Here is a 21,064-nt window from a genome sequence, read left to right on the forward strand (position 1 = left end):
GAGGTGACCTAATTACATCCCATTTACTGGAGTAGGCTGGAGCCAGAAGATGGTGACAGCCATTTCCAGAATCTTCCTCTAAACCATCTCCCATATTGATTCTTTCTTTCCATCCCCACTGCCAGTGGTAGCCCAGGCCCCTGTCAACACCTCATGTCTGGATTTCAGCCAGTGCCTCTTAACCATCCATTTCACATTTATTCTCTTTCCCTCTCAGTCTCTTCTACCCACTGCGGCCAGAATAACCAGCTGAAAACACCAATTTTATGAAGTGACTTTCCTACTCAAGCCTCCAAGGGTTCCTTCTGGCCCGAAGGGCTGGGGGACCTCACCCCATCTTTACACCGATATTCTGCTGCAGCCAGATTGGTCTGTCTGTGCTCTGCACATGCATGGCCATTTTGCGCAAGGCACTCTCCCTTCCTCAGATCGTATCTACCCTTCCAGGAGCAGCCACGGCCACACCCTCTGTGCACTCTCAGTTGCTTCAACTCCTCCTTCTCCAAGATCCCACGATCCTGCTTCCTATCACTGCTTTGACAATTAGGCGATGAGGCAGATAGTGTGTGGCTCCTTCTTGTTTGTCAATCTTTTCTCCTCAACCAGAGCACTGACTTCTGGAAGGAAGGAGCCGGATGGTGTTCTTGTGTAGCCCGGAGTAGCCCTGGGTCGGGCCTCTCATGGGTACTCAAGAAATAATTGTTGAGTTGATCAACAGGAAATAGGTTTAAATGACAGCATGAGGGATTTAGACTAGACTTAAGGAAGAACTTCTAGAGAGCAGTTAGATGTTTAGAAAGAACGGCTGAAGAAGGTTGTAGCAGTATTGGGTCTTGTAACATCTATGAAAAATAAAAGAAAGTCCTCCTGAGAAAATGCCGTCAGGATGTGTGGTGGTGGTGGTGGCGGCCGTCAAGTTTCAGGCAGAGCAGGGTGGAGGAGGAAAGGCAGAAGTGGCAGCCTCCAGTTTTACACAGACTCCTCATTTTCAGCTGGAATCTGCCTTTCTACTTCGGATCTTGTCTTTGGCGCAGGGCTTTCTCCACTTTCCCTCCTGTTACCAGGCTGTAGTCGGGTCACTAGGGAAGTGGATTCAAAGGGTGGGAAGAGAAGGGAAGCAGGAGGCGTGCAGAAGGAGGTGCCAGCCTTGTTAGGGCCAAGGCCATGGAGCCATTCACTTGTTCTGGGAGTTCCCGACTGAAGAGTGGCTTTGCCATCCTGTTACCTGAAACCTGAGCTGGCCATCAGCTGGCTCACAGTGCTGGCGTGCTCAAAGGAGTGGAGACACCCTTGGTCACCACGATCCCTATGTTTCCCCCAAGCACAAGTTGGCCATCCAGGGACTGGGGGGAGCTTTGCTTTGCCAGAGATGTGTGGAACTGCGGGCTCAGCTCCTGAACAGCCATAGCTTCCTGAAGGGCCCATTTGGGGAGGAGCGGGGACAGTGGTTTTCTGGTAAAGATGGATGGATATTGCAGTAGGATGCATGCCTGCGAAGCTGGAATTCACCTCAGGCACAGGGATGACCTTCTGCTGTTTTGGGTGCTTCCATGGAGAGCACTCCCGGACTGCCCTGACGCCGTCCTCAGCCCCCATGCCTCCTTCTTTCTCCCTGCGGTGGGGTGGGGGCACTGAGAGAAAGGAGTGGCAGAAATGAGAAACAAAGTCACAACGGAGTCAGGAGGACAAGGGCAGTGAGAGCCACAGGGACCTCTTGGTGCCTGGTTGGGCTTCAGATGTAGCATTGTTCATACAGGTACCGCCACCTTCTCCCGGCTCAATGGCCAGATTACGTACATTCAGCGGCCCTCTGCTCTGTTCATTCGAGGGCAGCGGTGTGGGCCTGGGGACCAGCCTTTGTGCTTTGGGAACCCTGGTGCCGGAAGATGGAGAGATGCTGACAGGGCAGTGCCAGCTCTCTCCTGGGGACCACAGGAGCTGTGATGGGAGGGCAGGTGGGAGCAAAGGTGCTCTGTCAGGGCTGAAATACTGGGGGGATGGGGACCCAGTTCTCCTACTGTCACCTGTCACTCCGCGAGGAGTTCTGAGCAATTCTAAGATAAAATGTACAAGGCTAGACTAACCTAGGGCAGCAGTTTTCAGACTTCTTGAAGACACCGAAGTCTCACATTAAATCGTATTTTTTAGCATGAATAGGGCAACACACATGTTATGATGTGCAAAGCAAAACCTTAAAATTGATATGGTTCTCTGAGTTTCATCTGTAGAACAACACAGGCAAAAAAAGGTACAGATTTGTTGCAAAATGAATCTTTAAGATAACGTTTTTATTTTACACTTCTACTTCAAGCCAGTGACACTTATTGGAAAGAATGAGGTCTGGAATAAAGTGTTCGGGGTCATCGTATTTGCTTATTGTGAGATTCAGATGGCAATCATGGGGTTGTAATAACATTATTCTCCCATTTAAAAAAAATTCATTGTTGCCATCTCCATAACACAAATAAGAGACATTTCGGACTATGGTCAGTAACAGTTGCAGTATTTTTTAATTTATAAATTTTTAGAGCTTAAATATTTTCCGCTTTTTTTTGCCATCGCTCTTGATGCTGCTGCTGTGGGTTGTAAATCACTGTAAAATGAGATTAGAAAGAAATACACTCATGCAAACGTAAAATACAAGGAAAATTGGCTATTTCACAAAATAGCTAAAGTTTAACTTTGTTTGCAAACCAATCCCTAGGATCTTCAGTGAGAATGTGTGGAACTACGGAATGCAGTTTGAAAACCCCTGATTTACTGGATGACAGAACTAATAATATAGCAATATCTAAGATTTATCAAGCAACTTTAATGTGCCAACCTACTCTTTTATGCTCAGATCAACCTTTGATAGTAGAACTGCTATATTCCCTTGTCTTAACAGATGAGGAAACCAAGACTCATAGACATATCTCGACTGAGGTCCACAGGCCAGGGACTGGATCCCAGGTCTGTTGACTCAAAGCCTATGCTTTTAACACCTGTGTTTTCTGCCTGGTACAAAACACCTTCCCAAACAGCACTTCCTTTCCTGCGTCCTGTGAAAGGCTCAGATCTGGTTTCTGTTAAAAATGTCACAACTGGCCGACATTGGGGTATTGAGTTGGTCTGGTATCCATCCTTCCCCCAACTCATAAATGAGGACAGCCTCTTTCCCCCTCATTGGAAATAGAATGGCACTGACTCTGAATTTCGTCTCTGATGTTTTCACCTTAGCATGTTAGAGAACAGCTCCCCAAGGGAGAGACAGAGCCACCCCAATCCAGCCAGGGGAGGTGGGAGAATGGGGCGGAGCTGGACCACAGGGGCGGAAAGTGTTGGGTCCTGGGAAAATGGCTGCTGGGCACCAAGTGCTGTGGCCTGTGAAGGGTCCTGAGTCTTTGCTTAGGCCTGCTTTTCCCCACTGCCCTCCCATCTCATCTTTTTTTCAGAGGGCAGGCAAGAGGAGGTAAGAATGTGGTGGTTGGGTATTAGAAATCTGCATTTTCTTTACTCACTTGTGCGAGGACATAACTACATCAGACTGAATTTTTTAAATTGCCGAGCCTTTGTGTAGTCCAAGGCGAGGTCAGGAAACTCTTGTGGGTCCTCACACAGTATTTTGGTCCTTGTTGGCTGTGGTGGAGTCACAGGTCTGGGTTGGGATTCTCACTGTGTGACCTTGAGCAATTTCTTAACTGCTCTGAGCCCCAGTTTTCTCATCTATAAAGTGGGATGCAAAATATTACTACTTGAGTAGTTGTCAGGATTGATTAAATAATTTATGTAAGATGCCTAGCGCTGTGCCAGGCACACAGAAGTCCTACAGTAGAAGAGAACCCCCCAGTTTGTTTCTGCTCTGGCCTCTTCCCTGCCAAATGTCTCTTAGAGGACTTTAAGATTTTAATTGTGCAATTTTTGGTGTTTTATAGTCTAGGCTACACAAATGTACTCTGAAACTTCTGCACTAAAGTATAGTTTTTTCAGGCAATTTTCTGGTGGATGCTGATACCCCAACAGATTTAGATTTGGCCTGGAGAATCTATTTAAGGCTAAGAAGCTTCTACTTTAAGCATTTTCTTTGGAAATGCTTTAATGTGCATCAGGACTTAGAAGGATATAGGTTTTTGGGGTAAAAAGGGGCAATTTGGAAATTATCTTTTTCTGTTGTCCCTAGAAGGAATAGATTCTTATACAGGACCAGATGCTGAGCACGTTACTCTTAGCCCTATCCTCTTGAGGCCAGGCTAGGAGTGGTCAGCCCTGGATCTTGACATAGCCTGACTGCTCTGATTAGCTTGAGCAACATGGGGTGTTGGTCTGGGGGCCTTGTTAGCCCCTCTGCCAGTGAGTTTTCTGGGTTCTGCTTAGAGTCAATCTGTTTTTGTGGGTCAGCTCAGGAATAGCATTGTCTTCTATGTTGTGATTCAGGCCAAGAAGACCCTTCCCCAAGGAGCTCGCTACGTGTGGTAGCTTGCTCTGCTTTGGCTCACCCCTACTCCGAAGTCTGTGCCTCGGCTCTGTGGCTTGGTGGTACCAAGGGCTTAGAAGGACATCATGTGTATGTGACATATGAACAGCAGGACTGTAGAGGCTCAGCGTAGCCCGTGAGGGTGGGGACTTTGTCACTGTGTCCCCACTGTGTGCACCATGCCCAGCCCCATGCTTTGCCCATAGAGGGGTTAATAAATATTTATCCAGTGAATGACTGTGGCAAGTTGTGGAGCCAGGATACAAAACTACCTTGCAGGTTTTGACTTACTTTGTGAAGAAGGAAATGTAATCTTTGTTCTAAAAGCATCTTCCAGGAATGATGAGAGACAGCCCTCTGTTTCCCTCCCATGCCTGAAGCTACAGCTGCTTGTCCTCCAAGGCCTTCTTTTTAGCCATGTGATTTTCACTCGTCCCCATGCCCCCACGTGACAACATACTCACCACCCGTCATTGCCCTGTAGTCTGATGACTGACGCAGGGTACGTGTGTGCCTTTGAAAGGTTGCTGAACGCTGCTGGCAAACCTGTCACAACACTGCTTTGGACAAGAAGATTAGAGTTCATCCCGACTGGTGAGATTCAGACTTCCTTCCGCAGAGAAGGCTGGAGACTGCCTGGTTGTGCCATTCCAATTGAAGAGGGAGATGATGTGACAAGGCTGTTGCCTGGATAGATGCTGTGAGGGATCAGAAGGCACTGCATGGAAAGGATGCTGGGTTGTTCTGTGCCTACTTTATGAGAGCTGTGCATGGGATGCAGAAGAACACGAACCCTGATCAGACTCTGGGAGACAAAGAAGCTAAGAGGAAGACACTCTCCCTCTCCCACTTCAAGCCAGGGCAAGCTTCTTCCAGTCCTGCCTTGTGTGGGCTGTTGGCTCTTAGGCTCTGATGTCCCTAAGGGGGACACCAGAGTTTGGGGTAGAGCTTTGCTTAAGAGGCAGGTCTGGGTCCATCTCTTTGGAGTTTTGTGTGTGCCTCACCCTCATCCTCTTTAAAACATGTATGTTGTAGGAAACTTGGAAAATAAAAGCGCAAAGGAAAAAACAAAGTCATCTATAGCCACTGTTAACATTTTGGTGTATTTCTTTCTATCTTTTGTCTTCTCTCTCTCTTTGGAGTGGGAGGAAGATGAATACATACATGTGTAGATATGTGTGCGTGTGTGTATTATATGTGTATATATATTTGTATATATATATATGCACATCTATCTGGTCTATCCATCTACCCACACACGTTTGATATTATGCTTTGATTTTTTTTTTGGAAGATTAGCCCTGAGCTAACTACTGCCAGTCCTTCTCTTTCTTGCTGAGGAAGCCTGGCCCTGAGCATTATAATATCCGTGCCCATCTTCCTCTACTTTATATGTGGGACGCCTACCACAGCATGGCTTGCCAAGTGGTGCCATGTCCACACCCGGGATCCAAACTGGTGAACCCCGGGCCGCCGAGAAGCGGAACGTGTGAACTCACCCACTGCGCCACCGGGCTGGCCCCTGATTTTATTTAACTTTATATTGTGAGCATTTCCTTGGCTAATAGAAAGTCTTGAGAACCGCTTTGGAGCCTGGATGAAAAGTCTTTAGTCGCAAGTCTTTGCGGACAAAGACTCCTGTCAGAAAGCCCCAGAAGTCCCATTCCTTGGGAGTGTGCAGGCTTCTTGGTGTGCCCCGCAGCCCCCCTGGGCAGATTCAGCCCCCTCCGCTGTCCCGTCTCCACAGGATTGCCTACCAGATGGCAGCTGCTAAGTGCAGAGGTAAATATCCTCTCACTCAGGTCGCCTAATTCAGCGTTTGAGGGAATCTGAATTGAAGGTACTAAAAGAAAAAGGTCCTCAAAAGTCAAATACAAGCTTTCTCCTTCAAAGAAAGACTGCCTCTGTACCCAGGAGCTACAAGGGTTGGAAAAGGGAAGAACCATTCTTTCTCTCCCTCGGCAGTGGGCTTCCTTGGGTTTTCCACGAATCTTCCATTCCTGCCTGTAGAATTTGACATGGTTCTATTTACTTTTCCTTGGCCCAGTTTGGATCAACAGGATTTCTCTCCTGCCCAGAACAGCCTCACACTTGTGTGGAGTAAGACATGAGCCCGGGCTCTGGACAGCAGTAATTAATCCTTGTCTGACCGACACAGCGGGGATTTTCAGCCCAAGACGGTCTGACAGCACCAGGTTTTACATGGCACATGGCAGTCCCACATGGGCCAAACTATTTCTTCTTCTTTTTTGTCTGTGACTGTAAAGACATCGTGTGTGTGCACGTGTGCATGCACATGCATGCATGCATTTGCATGTATGTATATGCTTGTGTGTTTAGTGATCTGGAGCTCAGAACCACTGCAGTAGGATCTCAACATGACAGTGGAACTAGCAATAAAAGGAAACACACAGTTTAAGCACACACAACCCCAGCATAATTCGTTGACATAGCAAGACTGGGATTTCCTCTTCTGTTTGTTTTAGTCTGTACTTGCTCAGCTTTCATCCCTGGGGCTTAGTGCTGTAAGGGAGTGGATTTCCTCAAGTGCTCTGGATAAAGCGTTTCTTCCTCTCTTATCTCCCTTGTCGATATAACTTGCTCCACTGTGTAAGTGGATATGAAAATGAACCTATATATATATATATGCCATAGTATCTTGCCGAAATGAAATGGGCATTAAAATGACATTTTCTTGCGTGATAATCCCATGACATTGAAAGTATACCAGTTTCTCCATTTGGTTATGATGGAGCCGTGAAATAATTCCCGGGGGCTGTGAGGGTGGAATACTCCTGCCTCTTCTTCTCGCTATGTTTAGGCTTTGTGTGGAAGTCTTTTTTCTTGGGTGGGCTGTGGTGAGGCTGTTTTGGGCCCCTTTGTGTTGATAAGGGGAGTAGTCAGTGGTCAAAGCTGGAGAACTCCCTGCAAAATATGTGAGTGGACAAAACCTCCCAAGGTCAGAAAACTTAGCGGCAGCAGCACCGATAATCTCAAGTTTCTGGCTTATAAGAGTTACAGGGGCCCTTCAGCAAGATGAGAAAGGAGACTCAGCCAAGATGAGAGGCTGCTTTCAGGGTAAGGGGCTGAGGCCTGAAGGGGGCTGTTGGGCCTCCCCGCCACCAGGATGCTGTGGGTTGTTGTGTGTTGAGGGGTGCAGGAAGCATGCAGGGTAGGGGCTCTCCTGGCACAACTGGCCCATTGTAGGAGGGACCAGGAGTGTCTGATCATGACTTCTCCAGGTGGTGTGAGCTTCACTAAATAAGGTGTCCATTCGCCTCCTCTGGGGAACATATTGTGCTGTTGGAGGACTTACCTCTGACTGTGCAGAGCAAATCCACCAGGAGAGGAAAACAGAGACTTCCAGAGTAATTGTTCTTGCAAGTGACTTAGCCAGCAGCTTTCTTCTTCAATGTTCTTGACCCTAGATTCTTGAACAAGAGCTAGTGATTGTGCCCCACGAAAGAGTACTTCCTAAGGGCTCTTCTGAGTGTGAGTGTGTGTGCACACACTGTGTGTGTCTGTACAGTGGACATACTCATGCCTCAGCTCATGGCCAGGTTTGGTTGACCAGTCCTTTTCTTTGGGGGACTATCCGACTCCCACCCCCTCAAACTCTCCACCCTACTCTGGGCCGAGTGTTATTAGCTTTATTTTAGCCACATAATGAGTTACTGAGGCATTTTGTTGACCAACCTGGGAGCCTGACAACCACATCCAGGGTCATCGTTCTGGAAAATCGATCTCTAGATCCTCAATTGGCCTTTATACGTTCTTCCTGAGTTCGGGGCTGCTTGTTTTGACTCATGCAGTCTGCTGAGCAGACCTGCACTCCCATTAGCATCTGTTCTTATAACTGGTGTTTTCAACCCTCTTCTGTCTGTGATTCCAAAATGGTGCCACATTTACCTTTACTCCCAAATTGCAATGACTCCAAGACTCTCATGTGCTCAAACAGCAATACCCCTTTGTCGCTAATTTGGGGTGCTTTAAGTATTTCCACAAACTAGTCATAATTTTCCCCTTTGCCCAAAAGGAACCTCATTGCTGGCAGTGCCTATGATGAGAACACCTGAGTCTGTGCCAATGGAACTATCTCCAGCTGCTGCCAAAGCTGTTGATTTAGTTGCCAGAGCAGCGCTGGGTTTCTTGCAGAGGTAGGGGAAAGAACCCCCTCATTTCTGTGTCTCTTTGTCACCTTGGCCCTAAAATAGCTCTGTGTGTGCCTAGAATCTCTTAAAGTGGTCTGGAATCTCTTGGACACCCTTTTCAGAGTCTACAACTCCTGCTGTTTCCAGAAACTCCCCGTCTCTGTGAAAACAATTCTGTTTTGGGACGTTGTCCTTCTAGCCAGAGGGGCTCAGTCACCACCCAGCAGTCAGCTGGTCAGGACCAACTCCAGTCATCCCCCTATGGTAATTAGCCCCAATCTTGACCAATCTCCTTGCTCATTCTCCTGGTTTATAACCAAATGTCACATGTCACTGGGCATGAAATGCTGCTAGTGATGGTGGGGCACAGTATGGTGGGGCACGGCCAGGATGTGCAGTAGTGTCTGGGCCCCATTGCTACTCGCCAGGATGCTCAGTGACATGTTAGATAGTTGCATTCTTAGGAATACCCAGTGAAAACTTGGAGCGTGTCTCTGGGCAGAGCCTGGGGGAGTGTTCGGAATAACTTTGTAAGGAGCCACTAGCCTTGGTGGAATAAATTGGTCTTGCTAGGTAGAGGGATAGTGCTAATTTAGCAGACCCTTACTCTCAGATGTGTGTGTCATTGGGATGAAGGGTCAGGAGCTTAGAACCAAAAGGTAGATGAGAACACCTTTCCTGTCCTCTTTGCTTTGCACCCCAAGTCTGAATTCTCTCTTGTAATCCACTGTCTCTTGGATGCACCCCAAATACAAGACTACTTTGTTGCTCCTTGTTAATACCATCAACTGAAACTTTATTTTTACCTAGTGCTCCTGGGCTGAGAGAATTAAAAAAACTCTAGGTCCTGGATCCTGGAGAACGCTCTGTTTATTTGATTTCGACCGAGAGGGGTTTTTATTTATGCTGGTGGCAGAGTTTGAGGGATGGGAGGGGGGATGGGCAAGTGACTTTCTCCATGCCCTTGCTTCCTGAGTTCTGTTGGCTAGTACTTAGTGACTGGGGGATACAAGCAGGAAACAAACTTAAATGCTTTCTGACTCTGATTGAAATCCTTGATGCCCTGTTGGTGATCAAGAAGGGCTAAAACCTAAAGGGTTTTTAAGCTGAAGGACTCCATTCGTTCAAAGGAATATTTTTATCTCTACTTGTTCTCCATTTCTCCTTCTTCCTTGCCAGCCTGCCTTGCGGAAGCCCTGCAGGGCTGTGATGGAGAGCACAGACCATCTCCGATGGGGCAGCAATCCCACTCCCTGATCACAGCTGTTTGGTTCCTGGTCCTCTTACCTCATCCAGTTACCTCTCCTGGCCATTTCCTTGGCCCAAAAATGCCCCTTCTCCATTCCTCCTGACGCTGTGTTCACTATAGTAACCTCCTCATCAGTCTCTCTGTTGTCTTTCCTACCCTTGCCAGAGGTTTCTAAAGCCCGGGTCTGATTTTGTGTTTTACTTCCTTCAGTGGCTTCCAATTCTCTTCTTTTTATTTTTTAAAAAAAGACAAGTGGGGAGGGATCAAGACCCTCATGATCTCACCCCTAACCTGGGCCTAGAGCCTTATTTCTCCCATAAATGGTCATTTCTAAACCATCTTTTGAAATGAGTTTCCTTCTTTACTATCATGTACCTGTTGCTGCTGCTTAGGATGCCCTTCGGACGTCCCTCCCTCCCTGCTTGTGGAAATCCTTTACAGCCCAGTTGATGGCCCCTTCCCTGAGAAATCCTCCTGGATCCTTCCAGTCTGCGTTAACCTCTCGCTCTGACCCCACACAACTTGGGGTCAGCTGCTCTGTCCCCAGCCCTCAGCAGAGCCTTGGGGCAAAATAGGTTCTCAATAATTCTGTGCTGAGTGGATGCCTTTTTTTCTTTCTTTCCTCCTCTCCTGTCTCCTCCTGTCCTCTCCTCTCTTTCTCTCTCTCTCTTTTAAAGAGTTAGCCATCTCACATCTTGGACTTCCTGGCATCCTATTTTCAAATATTCTATCCTTTTGTCTGTTTGGCTCTGCTTACTGATTGCTCGTTTCGAAGACCTGGTCCCTGTGGAGTTAGCTGTTCACATGTCAGTCTTTGCAACTAGATCCAGCTTTTGGGGGCAGGGCCTTTGTTCTTGTTTATTTTCATAACCCCCAATGCACCTAGCATGATGCCTGGTAATTGAAGGGGGTGGGAAGGGAAATCTCCAGAAACCTCTTTGAGACCCTATGGGAGGTCTGATGCACCCTTTGAAACAAACCTTCTTTGGAAATATTTTTCCTTAGTTTCATGCTTTTCTCTTTTTTGTATATTGACATATGATTTACATGCAGTAAAATTCATCCTTTTTAGGTGTACACTTTTATGAATTTCAACAAATTTGTATAGTTGTGTAACCACTGCCATCATCGATATATAGAATATTTCCACGACGTCCTTGTCTCTGCTTCTCTCCCTCCCTCCAGTCCCTGGCAGTCACTGATCTGATGTCTGTCCATACAGTTTTGCCTTTTCCAGGATGTCATATAAATGAACTCGTACAGTGTGTGGCTTTTTGGGTCTGGCTCCTTTCACTTAGAAGAATGCTTCATATTTTGGAGATTTGGTGACTTGGGTTCTAACCCACACTTTCACTGCACCCACCTTCCTAATAGACTAACTTGGGGCATGGACTCGGGTTGTGGACAGGGGCTGGGTGAGTTGGGAGTTCTGTCTTTGCAGCCTTGTTAGCATCTCTTTCGAGCCAGGGTCTCAGCTGCTTTGTCAAACCCACTGACCCTCCCTCCCCTGCTCTCCCCTACAATGGCACCTGGTATAACACGGCCTTCTCCCATGGGTCCTGACCTGTCATCCCTGTAGCTGTGGGGGGCACGGTGGAGGAGGGGAGCTGGGTGGATGGGCTGGGGTGGCCACTAAATTCCTCCTTTGGGGAGGGGATCGGGAGTGGGGTGACGAAGGTCAGGCCTCGCCTGGCTAAAACAACAGAAGTGGTTCCAGCTGCCAAACAGCTGGAGGGGGACGTCTGCTTTCCCTCAGCAGCGTGAAAAGCCCTTTAATCGGGGCGTGCTGTTGTCAGGCCCCACAGTGGAGGTGTGTAGAAGAAGAGCAGACCCCGGAGCTGCCAACCTCCCCTTCCCTTTGACCTCCCTTATCTCCCCTCCTCCATCTTCCCGAGCCCCACTCCGAAGCGGCCCTGATCCTGGCCCTCCTTTGCACCTGTGTAAATGCGGTGGCTGTGGGGTCAGGGACGGGTGAGAGTGAGCTGGCAGGAATAGGGATGTGGATTCTCAGTGCAGATGATGGATTAGATGGAGGATGGGTGAGTGATGCTTTAATGTGAAACTGCGCTTCACTCACAAAGACGCGGGCCCCGGAGAGAAAGGCCAAAGTCCAGTTTTGCAGATGGCTAAGCAAGTGACAAGAGGCGGACAGTCCCTGGTTGGAGAGTAAGAGGCTGAGCCGCAGCCAGACGTCTGGAATGTGGCTCTCTACTTTTTGTTCCAGGCACTGACTCCAGGAGTGGCTTTTTTCCCCTTTCAATAGCAGATTTACCTCCCAAAAATACTTTTTACTGCCTGAATTCTAAAAACTTGAGCTGGACTGTGACTTCTAAACATGACGGGAAAAACATCCTCCCTGAGGAAAGCTCTTATGGCACGCACAGCCCTTCTCCTCTGCTGTCCACCAGCGAGGCCACTGCCAGAGACTCCCAACGACAGAGCCCCTTCTGCCCCTGGGCATCCTCTGGGGCTCAGCACTCCATACCTTGGATTGAAGGGGGCAATGTGGTAGAGTAGGAAGACTCAGGATCTTTAAAGTCAGACTGAAAGGCATGCTCTTACTACCTTAGCCTGGCCCAGCCTTGGGTGTCTCCTCATTCGTTCAATCAATCAGTCTTTATTGAGCACCCACTTTGGGCAAATCCCCTGCTGGGCACTGGGGATCCAGCAGTGTGGCACCCAGCCGATCTTGTTCCTGCCCGCAGGGAGCTTACAGTCTGCTGGAGGATGGGCCAGAAACACATAAATGGTTGCTCATTTAGTTACAGCCGTGGCACAGGCCGCCGTGGAGAGTAGAGGTTTTCTGGAGGCTCCTCACAGGGGTCCTGACCTACGTGGGCAGTCAGATGCCCGAGGAAGCAGCATTTGCAGTGAAATTGGAAGAGGAATAGGAGTCACGAGGGGAAGCACAGTGCAGGGAGAAGGGCCACACAGGCGCGGCCGAGGCAGGAAGGAACAGTGCACCGGGGCTCGTGATTGCTCCCCAGCAGGGGCCTCGGCGTTAGGGGCCTTTACTTCCCTCTTACCCACCCAGCGGGCACACAGGCAGGGGTCATTCTCCTTCCCATTCCTTCCCAATAGGCTTTTGCAGTTGGGCTGGTAAATTTACTATTATTTATAGCCTTAATTCTCTGGAAAAAAATGAATTCAGAGTGTCAAAAGTCTGACTTATCAGTGAATCTGTATTATCATCTGGCTGTTATTCTTGCTCAAGTGCATGCATGTCATAACTGCCAGAAAAACCAGAGAGCTCATCACATTGTCTGTTAAATTATACTCATTTCAGGCTACGTGACCCCGGGCATCCCAGACTACTGCCTGACTTCTGGGAGACATGGCTTATCTGCAGGGGGTGGAAAGGCTTCCTGGAGGGCTGGTGAGGAGACTCTCAGGCTGAGGCCGGCCTCACTGGGAATGGATTCTGTGGTCCCTGAGCGATGATACCCGCCGCGGGTATATGGGTTCTGTCTCAGCCACTCTGGGACGTTCTCTTCGATGACTTAGGGATTTTTTTCCCTTCCCCTTAATTCAAGGGAAAAATCCTGTGTTTAATATGGGGCTTTCCTTATCTAATGAATGTCCCTAAAAGGAAAAAAAAAAGAACAAACAGCTTCCATTACTCTACAGATTTGAGAGCTTTAAGCTTTTGAGGGTGGATGGACTAAAAATATCTCTTTTCACAGTAAATGATAGAAAAAGGAGCTTCTCACCCACGATATTTTAGGTAAGGTTTGATATTTACCCACTCATTCTTCAAACATGTATTGAACAACTGCTTTAGATCAAGCTCTGTGTTAGGCCCTCTGGATATAAAGAGAAACAAGACCTAGTCTTTTATAGGTATGTAAAGACATAAATCCTAGAGCAGCATATTGAAGATTTTGGTAGAAGTAGGAAAACAGTGCAGCAGGAGCTCCAGGAAGCTAATGGTGGGGTTTAAAACATGAAAGTGTTTGCTTTTTAGGAGGATAACCTCAGTGGCAGGATGGAATGTGAGCTTGAATGGGAGGAAGGTTGGTGGCAGAGTCAAACATCTAGGCAAGAGATCAAGGCCTGAATGAAGTCGTCATGGATGAGAGAGGAAAGCCTGCTGGAGAGAGGGGCCCAGCCAGCCCCCCAGCCATTCCAGTCTCTCCACCTGAGGCACCAGTGAGTGAAGTCAGAGTGGATGTTCCAGCCCCAGCCGAGCTCCCAACTGAATGCAGCCAAATGTGTTGCCTCAGCTGCCGCCATGTGGAGCAGAAGACGCTGCCAGCTGAGCCCAGCCAACCCATGGAATTGAGAGCGATGATTAATTGTCTGAAGCCACTACATTTGGGGGGGTGGTTCATGCTGCAGCAATAGATAAGAGAAGCACAAGTGTTAAACGTGGGTAGTTGAAGTTCTGTTACAGATAAATTTATTAAAGAAAAACCTTCAATTAGTTGAGTTTGGCTGTGACTTGTGAGTGTGATATAGTCAAGGGGAATACCACTTGCTGCTCCACACTGTGGTCTTCACGCTTCCAAACCAAGTGGGAAGGCCATTGCCCTGTTTGTTCAGTATGGCTCCTACCCCTCGTCTACACCTGGGAAAAATATAGAGATATGCATCTTGCCAGAAAAATGCCTGTTTAGGATTTTAGATACTGGTTAAATCATCATGGAACAGGTAGAAGTTAAGACTGTGAAACCAACTCCATGTTATAGCAAATCAACATCTCCCAGATGCATCCTTAGGCTTCCTCTGTTGTTCCTATGTTGTCATGGGAACTTAGCAGCCAGTCTGCCACACAGCTTGTGGTATTGGAGTGGTCTCTCGGAGCCGAAGCAGTGGCAGGGTTTGCCTTCTACTCGGCTGAGACTGAAGGGCAAAGATGAGCTTGTGTGCATTTCAGATAGAAGGGGTTGTTGGTCTAACAGTGATTTCCTTTCCCCCATCTCTTCTTTGGTGAAACAGCCCCCATTGGCAGCTTACTTTTCCAGTAGGAAGGACGGGCTGTTTCTGTGTGTTTCAAGTCTTTGTCCGACTTTGGAAATGGGAGCAGAACACAAAATGCCATGTGTTTGCCTTGGAATCATTCACTCCCTAAGGAGAGAGGGTGGGAGTAGGAGATAATTGCAAATGCACAATTGTCCCAGCCCCTTTTGTTTGGTTTCCATATTATGCAATCATATTTAACATAGTTATTTTGTTTTTGTTGTCTTTTGGTTAGGAAGAAGGAAGGGAATGTATGTGAGGAATTTTATGAAAATACTATTTCCCCCCCAGGGGGGAAATGGGTCAGTGTTTGCCTAGTTGGGGAGGCAACTTGCCACTGCCCAACACCCTAAATTTCCACTAATCATGGTTGCTCTTGAACCCACAACAGACTTCTGTGGCCTGGGGGTTCAAGTCCCAGCAGGGTGACTCAGATTCTGAGTTTTGTCTGTGGGCCTGGAGAACTGACGTGGGCCCCGAGAACTGCGGACTTGCAGCCAGTGCCTCCGGTCTACTGCAGAAGAGAGGGAAAAGCCGCCTTTGTGACTTCAGGTGGACTGTGATGGACTCTTTGGATGTCCTGCTGTCGACCCATAAGGAGTGAATTGATTTCATCGCCAGTTTCAAAATGCAGAAATTAGCCTCAGGATCTGCTTCTTTTCTCCCCGTGGTCCAATCAGTCTTAGCTTGGCTCAACGAGGAGAAACTCCAGTGAGGGTGGGCCTCTCTGCTCTCCCCTCAAGCCTTGCTCTTGAGTGTGGTAGCCACTAGCCACATCTGGCTATGCAAATTTAACTAAAACGAAGCGCAACTGAAAATTTCCTTCCTCAGTTGCATTCAGTACATTTTAGTGCTTAATAGTCCCATGTGGCTTGTGGCTACTACAGTGGACAACACAGATATAAAACATGCCTGTCACTGCAGAACGTTCTGTTGGACTGTGTGGCTTTGTAGCTTTGTGGAGTCCCTAGGATTAAATCCTCTTGGGTCCTGCATCTTCTTTCCACTTGCTGTATGGCTGATGTCACTTGCTCATTGTCTCTGCCCTGGAACCCCAGCTCATCGAGGACTTCGTTGGTTGTGGTCTGCTTCCCAGGCCCCCTGCAGGGCTGGGCTCATCAAAGTGCTGGCTTGCTGAATAGATGACCGATGGCTGAACAAGCAGTGTTTGGAGGTTTGGGTGATCCTATTAAAACTCTCTTTTATAGAACTCATCACATTTTTTTCCGAAAACAATCACAAACACACATAGTTCCTAAAACAGATGAAAATGAGACAACACAGATGACTGAAGATGGTCTTAGCAATGGCCCCGTGCTGTCTCGGAACGTTTTGACTTGGGGGCCAGTCACTCCTGGATGGCAAGCATTTGGGAGCTCCTCTGAAGCTGGGCAGGAGATCCACGGGTTGGGGTGGGTGGGGCTTCTTCTGAAGCTCCTTAACCTGTTTTGCAACTTAATATAGTTAAGCTGGTCTCTGGCAGAGCTGCTGTGGTGACTCTGTGGGCCCAGAGCAAGCCATTTCCAAACCAAATTTATGGCCTGTAGTTCAACACCACAGTGACGCCAGTAGCTGTCCTCTCCCCTGAGCTGGGTGGGGGGAGACAATGGGGCAACCTTCTTGAGTTTGAAAAGAAATTTTCTCTTTCTTGATTCCTGTTTTCTTTTCTTTTTCTTTTCTTTTTTTTTTTGCTGAGGAAGATTTGCCCTGAGCTAACACCTGTGCCAATCGTCCTCTATTTTGCATGTGGGTTGCTGCCACAGCATGGCCGCCAATGAGTGGTATAGGTCTGTGCCTGGGATCTGAACCCAGGCTGCTGAAGCGGAGCATGTCAAGCCTAACCACTAGGCCACAGGGTCAGCCCCTATTGATCCCTGTTTTTTTAAGGTGAACAAGAGCCCTGCGAGGAGCTCCTCACAGTAGGCCTCAAGTACCTGGAGATCAGGGCTGTCTTATCTGGATCTTTAGCAGGTTGGTGTCTATATACAGTGGGCTCTTGGTAAACAGATTCTGACTTTGTGAATCCAGTTTTGCAGTTGGTTCACTTTCTCTTTGCACCATTGCTCTGTAATAATGAAAGGCAGCGTGGAGTAGTGGTTAGAAGCATGGCTCTGGAGCCTGGGTGTCAATTCCAGCAGTGACACGTACATGCTGTTTAATCTTGGAGAAGTCACTTAACTTCTCTGGGCTTTAGTTTCCTCACCTGTAAAATGGGGATTGTAACATACCCTCCCTCATAGAGTTATTGTGAAGATTAAATTGTTAACATATTGAAAGCGAAGTGTTACAACGTATTGAAAGTGATAACATGTTGAAAGTGATCTATCAGTTCTTATTACTCTTCACACTTGAGGTCTGGCTAACAAATCCCTCTGGGACCAAGGATGAGTTACTTGGAAGACACAGGTAGTTCTGTTTTTGTGTGATCATAAGAACAGGGGGCATGCTGTTCCTTGGCTCCTACTGATTCGCATGGCAAAGAACCTGAAAAAAAGAACCTAAAAGCAGGGTTTTACTTCAGGAAAGTAGCACACAGTCCACGGAGAAGGAGAGAGTAGTGTGACAACAGCAGTGCCTTGACCTGCCCTCGGACAGCCTGGAGGCCACTGGTTGGCCTGGAAGCTTGGGTGCAAGGACGCTGTTCCCACCCTCTGGCTGGGCGTCTGCTCCTCCCCAGGCAGAACTGCAGAGCCAGGTCTGGCTGCCTTTCTAGGCTTCCAACAGATAAGGAATGGGTCTGAGGGAGCCACACAGGGAGGAAGAGAGACTTTCGAGGCCAGCTTCTCTGGTTGCAGCTGCCTGTTTCCTGAGCCCATTCAGGAGACTATGGCCAGGACTTCCCAAGCCTGCCTCATTCAGCTGGACCTTTGGTTCCTAAGTTTTCCTGGTGCATATTCAGTTGTAGGCTGGGAGGGCTTATAGTGGCAGAGGGGCCTGGGCTGGGGATGGAGGGAGAAGAGACTCACCTCTCAGTCTCAGAGATAACTTAAGTTCTAAGATGGAGCCAAGGCAGGAAGCTGGGGACCACCTCTGTCCACTGTGTAAGGCAGGAGGGAGGGGACAGCTCAGAGCGTGGGAGTGGGAGAGTGGCCAGTGATCCCCTGGGGTGGCAGGAGCCTGGGAGGCCAGGCCTGTCCCATCGCACCGGCTGGTTTTGAAGTAGTGCTGCGTGGGAAATGCCACCACAGGGATGGCTTCCTCCCACAAAGAATCAAGTGCCCCAGCATTGCACTAGATGCTGGAGATGTATTCACGTGCAAAATAGACTTTATCCTTGCCTCATGGGGCTCAGAGTTGGGGCTTCCATTGTTAATCAGATCACACAAATCAATTCATCGTCACAAACTGTTAAGAGCCATGACGGAGAAGTGAAATAGGAGAGGTTGTTACAGGGGGCCCGTCCAACCTGTGAGAGTCAGGGAACACCTCCTGGAAGAGATGATGTGAGCAGAAATCTGAAGTAGGGGTGGGAGGGAAGGGAGAAGGAACAGTGTCCAAAGGCCTGGAGGTAGGTGCTGATATAGCTCCTCTGGGAAATGCAAAGCAGGCCGGTGTGCCGGACCAGCGGTGCGCGAGGCGAGGGCAGAGCAGTAGCAGCTGAGGCCAGACAGGGGGCCCCAGAGTCAGATTCTGCCAGGCCTCGGAGACTGGGTGAAGGTCCCACGGGCAGTGGGATATCACTCCAGGGTTTTAAGCGGGGGCAACCTGTGGGGAGTTGAGGCCTGGGATCCCGTGCAGGGTTGAGGTATGGAGGACACTGCCCGCTTCCGCTCTCCTGTCAGCTCATCCCTCCTGGATGCGGCGGGCTTCCTCTGAATTTGACTTTCTATATTCTTGATTCTTATCCTGGAACACTAGACTCCATGATGAGACACTCTCAGAACATTTCCCTTTGGCCTTTGGTCAGGATTCAGGTTGAACCTGTGAGTGTGGGAGCCCAGAGGATCTGAAGAGAGGCCAAGATGCAGTGTCCATCCTGACAAGGCCTGCGTGATGGTTTCCGCCCTCGCCAATCCCTGCCTGTGCGGAGCAGCCAGCACCCAGGCATGAGGTCAGGGAGTGGGAGGGTCCGGTTGTACAGCTGAGAGGCAGTCTGTGCAGAAATGAACAGGCTGGACTCTCCTGGAATTCGTCCAGGATGGGCTGTGTGTTTCCAGCGCTCCCTTAAAGGGAGGGGTACTGTCTCTGGACCTCCCTTGGCTGTTCTGGAAAAGGGTCAGTAAGTTCTCACCTATTTGCTTCACACGAAGGGTCTGCAGATCCGTCTGAAACAGGGGTTGTAGTCACACCTTCCCTAAACCTGTATGAGCTTGGTGTGATTATTCAGTTAACTCCAGCATCACTGACGGCCAGATGTGTGCTCATGACATTGCTGTGTACCTGTGTGCGATATCCATTCCCTCCACCCATCCTGATGAAGGGCCCTCAGTGTGCCAGAGCTCTGCCATGTAGGGGTGGCTAAGAGTGGACCAGCTCTCAAGGCCTGTACAGTCTGACCCTGGGTTATTCAACAGAAGCTCATGGTCTGTATGACCCAGGTATTGTTTTCTAGCTGCGTTCTATAGTTGTTAACAGAAGTTCACTGATGAAGGGGTTCATGGTCAAATTAGTTTGGGAGATGCATCACCGTATCTGCCCCTCGATCTGGTTATCTATTGCTATGTTACAAACTAGCACAAAACTTAATGGCTTAAAATAACTATTATTATCTCTCATAGTTCTATGGGTTGACTGGGCTCAGGTGGGTGGTTCTTGCTTGGGTCTCTCTCACAGTCACTTCTTTTCCTCTGTTAGTTGCAGTCAGAAGATAGCCAAGGCTAGACTCCTCTGAAGGATTCTTCATTCACATGTCTCTTTGCCTGGGTGGGTTGAGCATTTCTCTCTCCCCATGGTTTTGCTGTGTGCCAGCTTGGGCTTCCTCCTAGCATGGCGGTCTCAGGGTTGTTGGGCTTCTTCCATGGCAGCTGGTTTCCCCCAGAGTGAGTGTTGCAAGAGGCCTGGGGGGAAGCTGTGAGACTTCATATGATCTTGCTCGGAAGTCGCAAAACATCACTGCCATAGCATGTATTGGTCAAGCCAGTTACTGAGGCCAGTCCAGATTCAAGGGGAGGGAATTAGACTCCATGGCTCAATGGCAAGAGTAGTAAATAAATTACAGCATCTGTCTTTAATTTACTATACCTCTTGGAGATTCGCAATGCATAAGAATGTAGCAGAGGTGTCTTAGAAGTCCTGCAGTAGAGAAACCTGTTTAATTCAGCATTTCCCAGTCTGACTGTTATTTTTTTAAATCAGGAAATCCCTTTCTCATAGAAAGTTACTTAACTTGTATTCTGCCAGAGGGCAGTGGGCAGAAATTGAAGGGTGATAGATTTAGGGCTCAATACTACTTTCTAATAAGTAAAACTTTCCAAAGATGAAATGTAGAGTTTGCTAGTGAGTTCCTGATTTGGGGAGGTACCCAAATAGAGGTCACATGACCATCTGCATGGATGGAGAGGCCGGATGTCCCACTGGTGAAAGCTTTGATTTGATTTCTGACCCATCTAGGTTCAAATGCACCACTTACAGCTGTGTAACATTGGGCGTGTTACCTCTCTTCAGGTTTCAGTTTCCTTATCTGTAAAAGAAATATTCCTATTTCATAGGGTTGTTGCGAGGATTAATGAGATCCTGCTTGTGAATTACTTAGCATGGGATGCCTTCCTTGGTTAGGCTTTGTGGCTGCTCAGTTCCCTTCCACTTTTAGGGTTTAATAAACTTTGGATTTGTTCTGGACTTGCTCCCCAAGGCAAATCCGTATTGTAAGTCATGGAGTCACTCCTACTTTGCTTGCAAAAGTAACCTCTATACCCTTTTGCTTTTTTCCAACTTAGTTTCTCATAAGTGACCGTGACCCTCAGTGCAACCTCCACTGCTCCAGGACTCAACCCAAACCCATCTGCGCCTCCGACGGCAGGTCCTATGAGTCCATGTGCGAGTACCAGCGAGCCAAGTGCAGAGACTCGACTCTGGGTGTGGTACATCGAGGGAGATGCAAGGGTGAGTGGGTGCACCTCCGCCCAGCTGAGGAGAGGTGTCTGGGCACCACAGCGCCCCACACAGCGCCCTCCTGCAGAGGAGCTCGGAATAAATCTGTTCATTTGGTTTGCTACTATCCCTCCACCCCTTCCGCCAGGGAATATGTAAAGGAGGACTGGTCTACCTGAAGGAATGAGCACTTTTCTGCTTTTCCAACACTGCCACCAGGCT

At 48.4% G+C, this 21,064-nt stretch overlaps 1 protein-coding gene across 6 annotated transcripts in view; it reads left to right on the forward strand.

Moving 5' to 3' along the window:
• The window catches only part of SMOC1 (SPARC related modular calcium binding 1), a 144,334-nt gene that overhangs the window by 49,945 nt on the left and 73,325 nt on the right, over nt 1–21,064 (forward strand). For all 6 annotated transcript variants that reach the window (XM_070593476.1, XM_070593475.1, XM_070593472.1 and 3 more), the window contains exon 2: nt 20,689–20,854. In XM_070593476.1, coding sequence (XP_070449577.1) covers nt 20,785–20,854 — 70 coding nt within the window. In that variant the 5' untranslated portion in view covers nt 20,689–20,784. The remainder of the gene's footprint in view (nt 1–20,688; nt 20,855–21,064) is intronic.

Source organism: Equus przewalskii, chromosome 25 (assembly GCF_037783145.1).
Source record: "Equus przewalskii isolate Varuska chromosome 25, EquPr2, whole genome shotgun sequence".
Taxonomy (NCBI): Eukaryota; Metazoa; Chordata; class Mammalia; order Perissodactyla; family Equidae; genus Equus; species Equus przewalskii.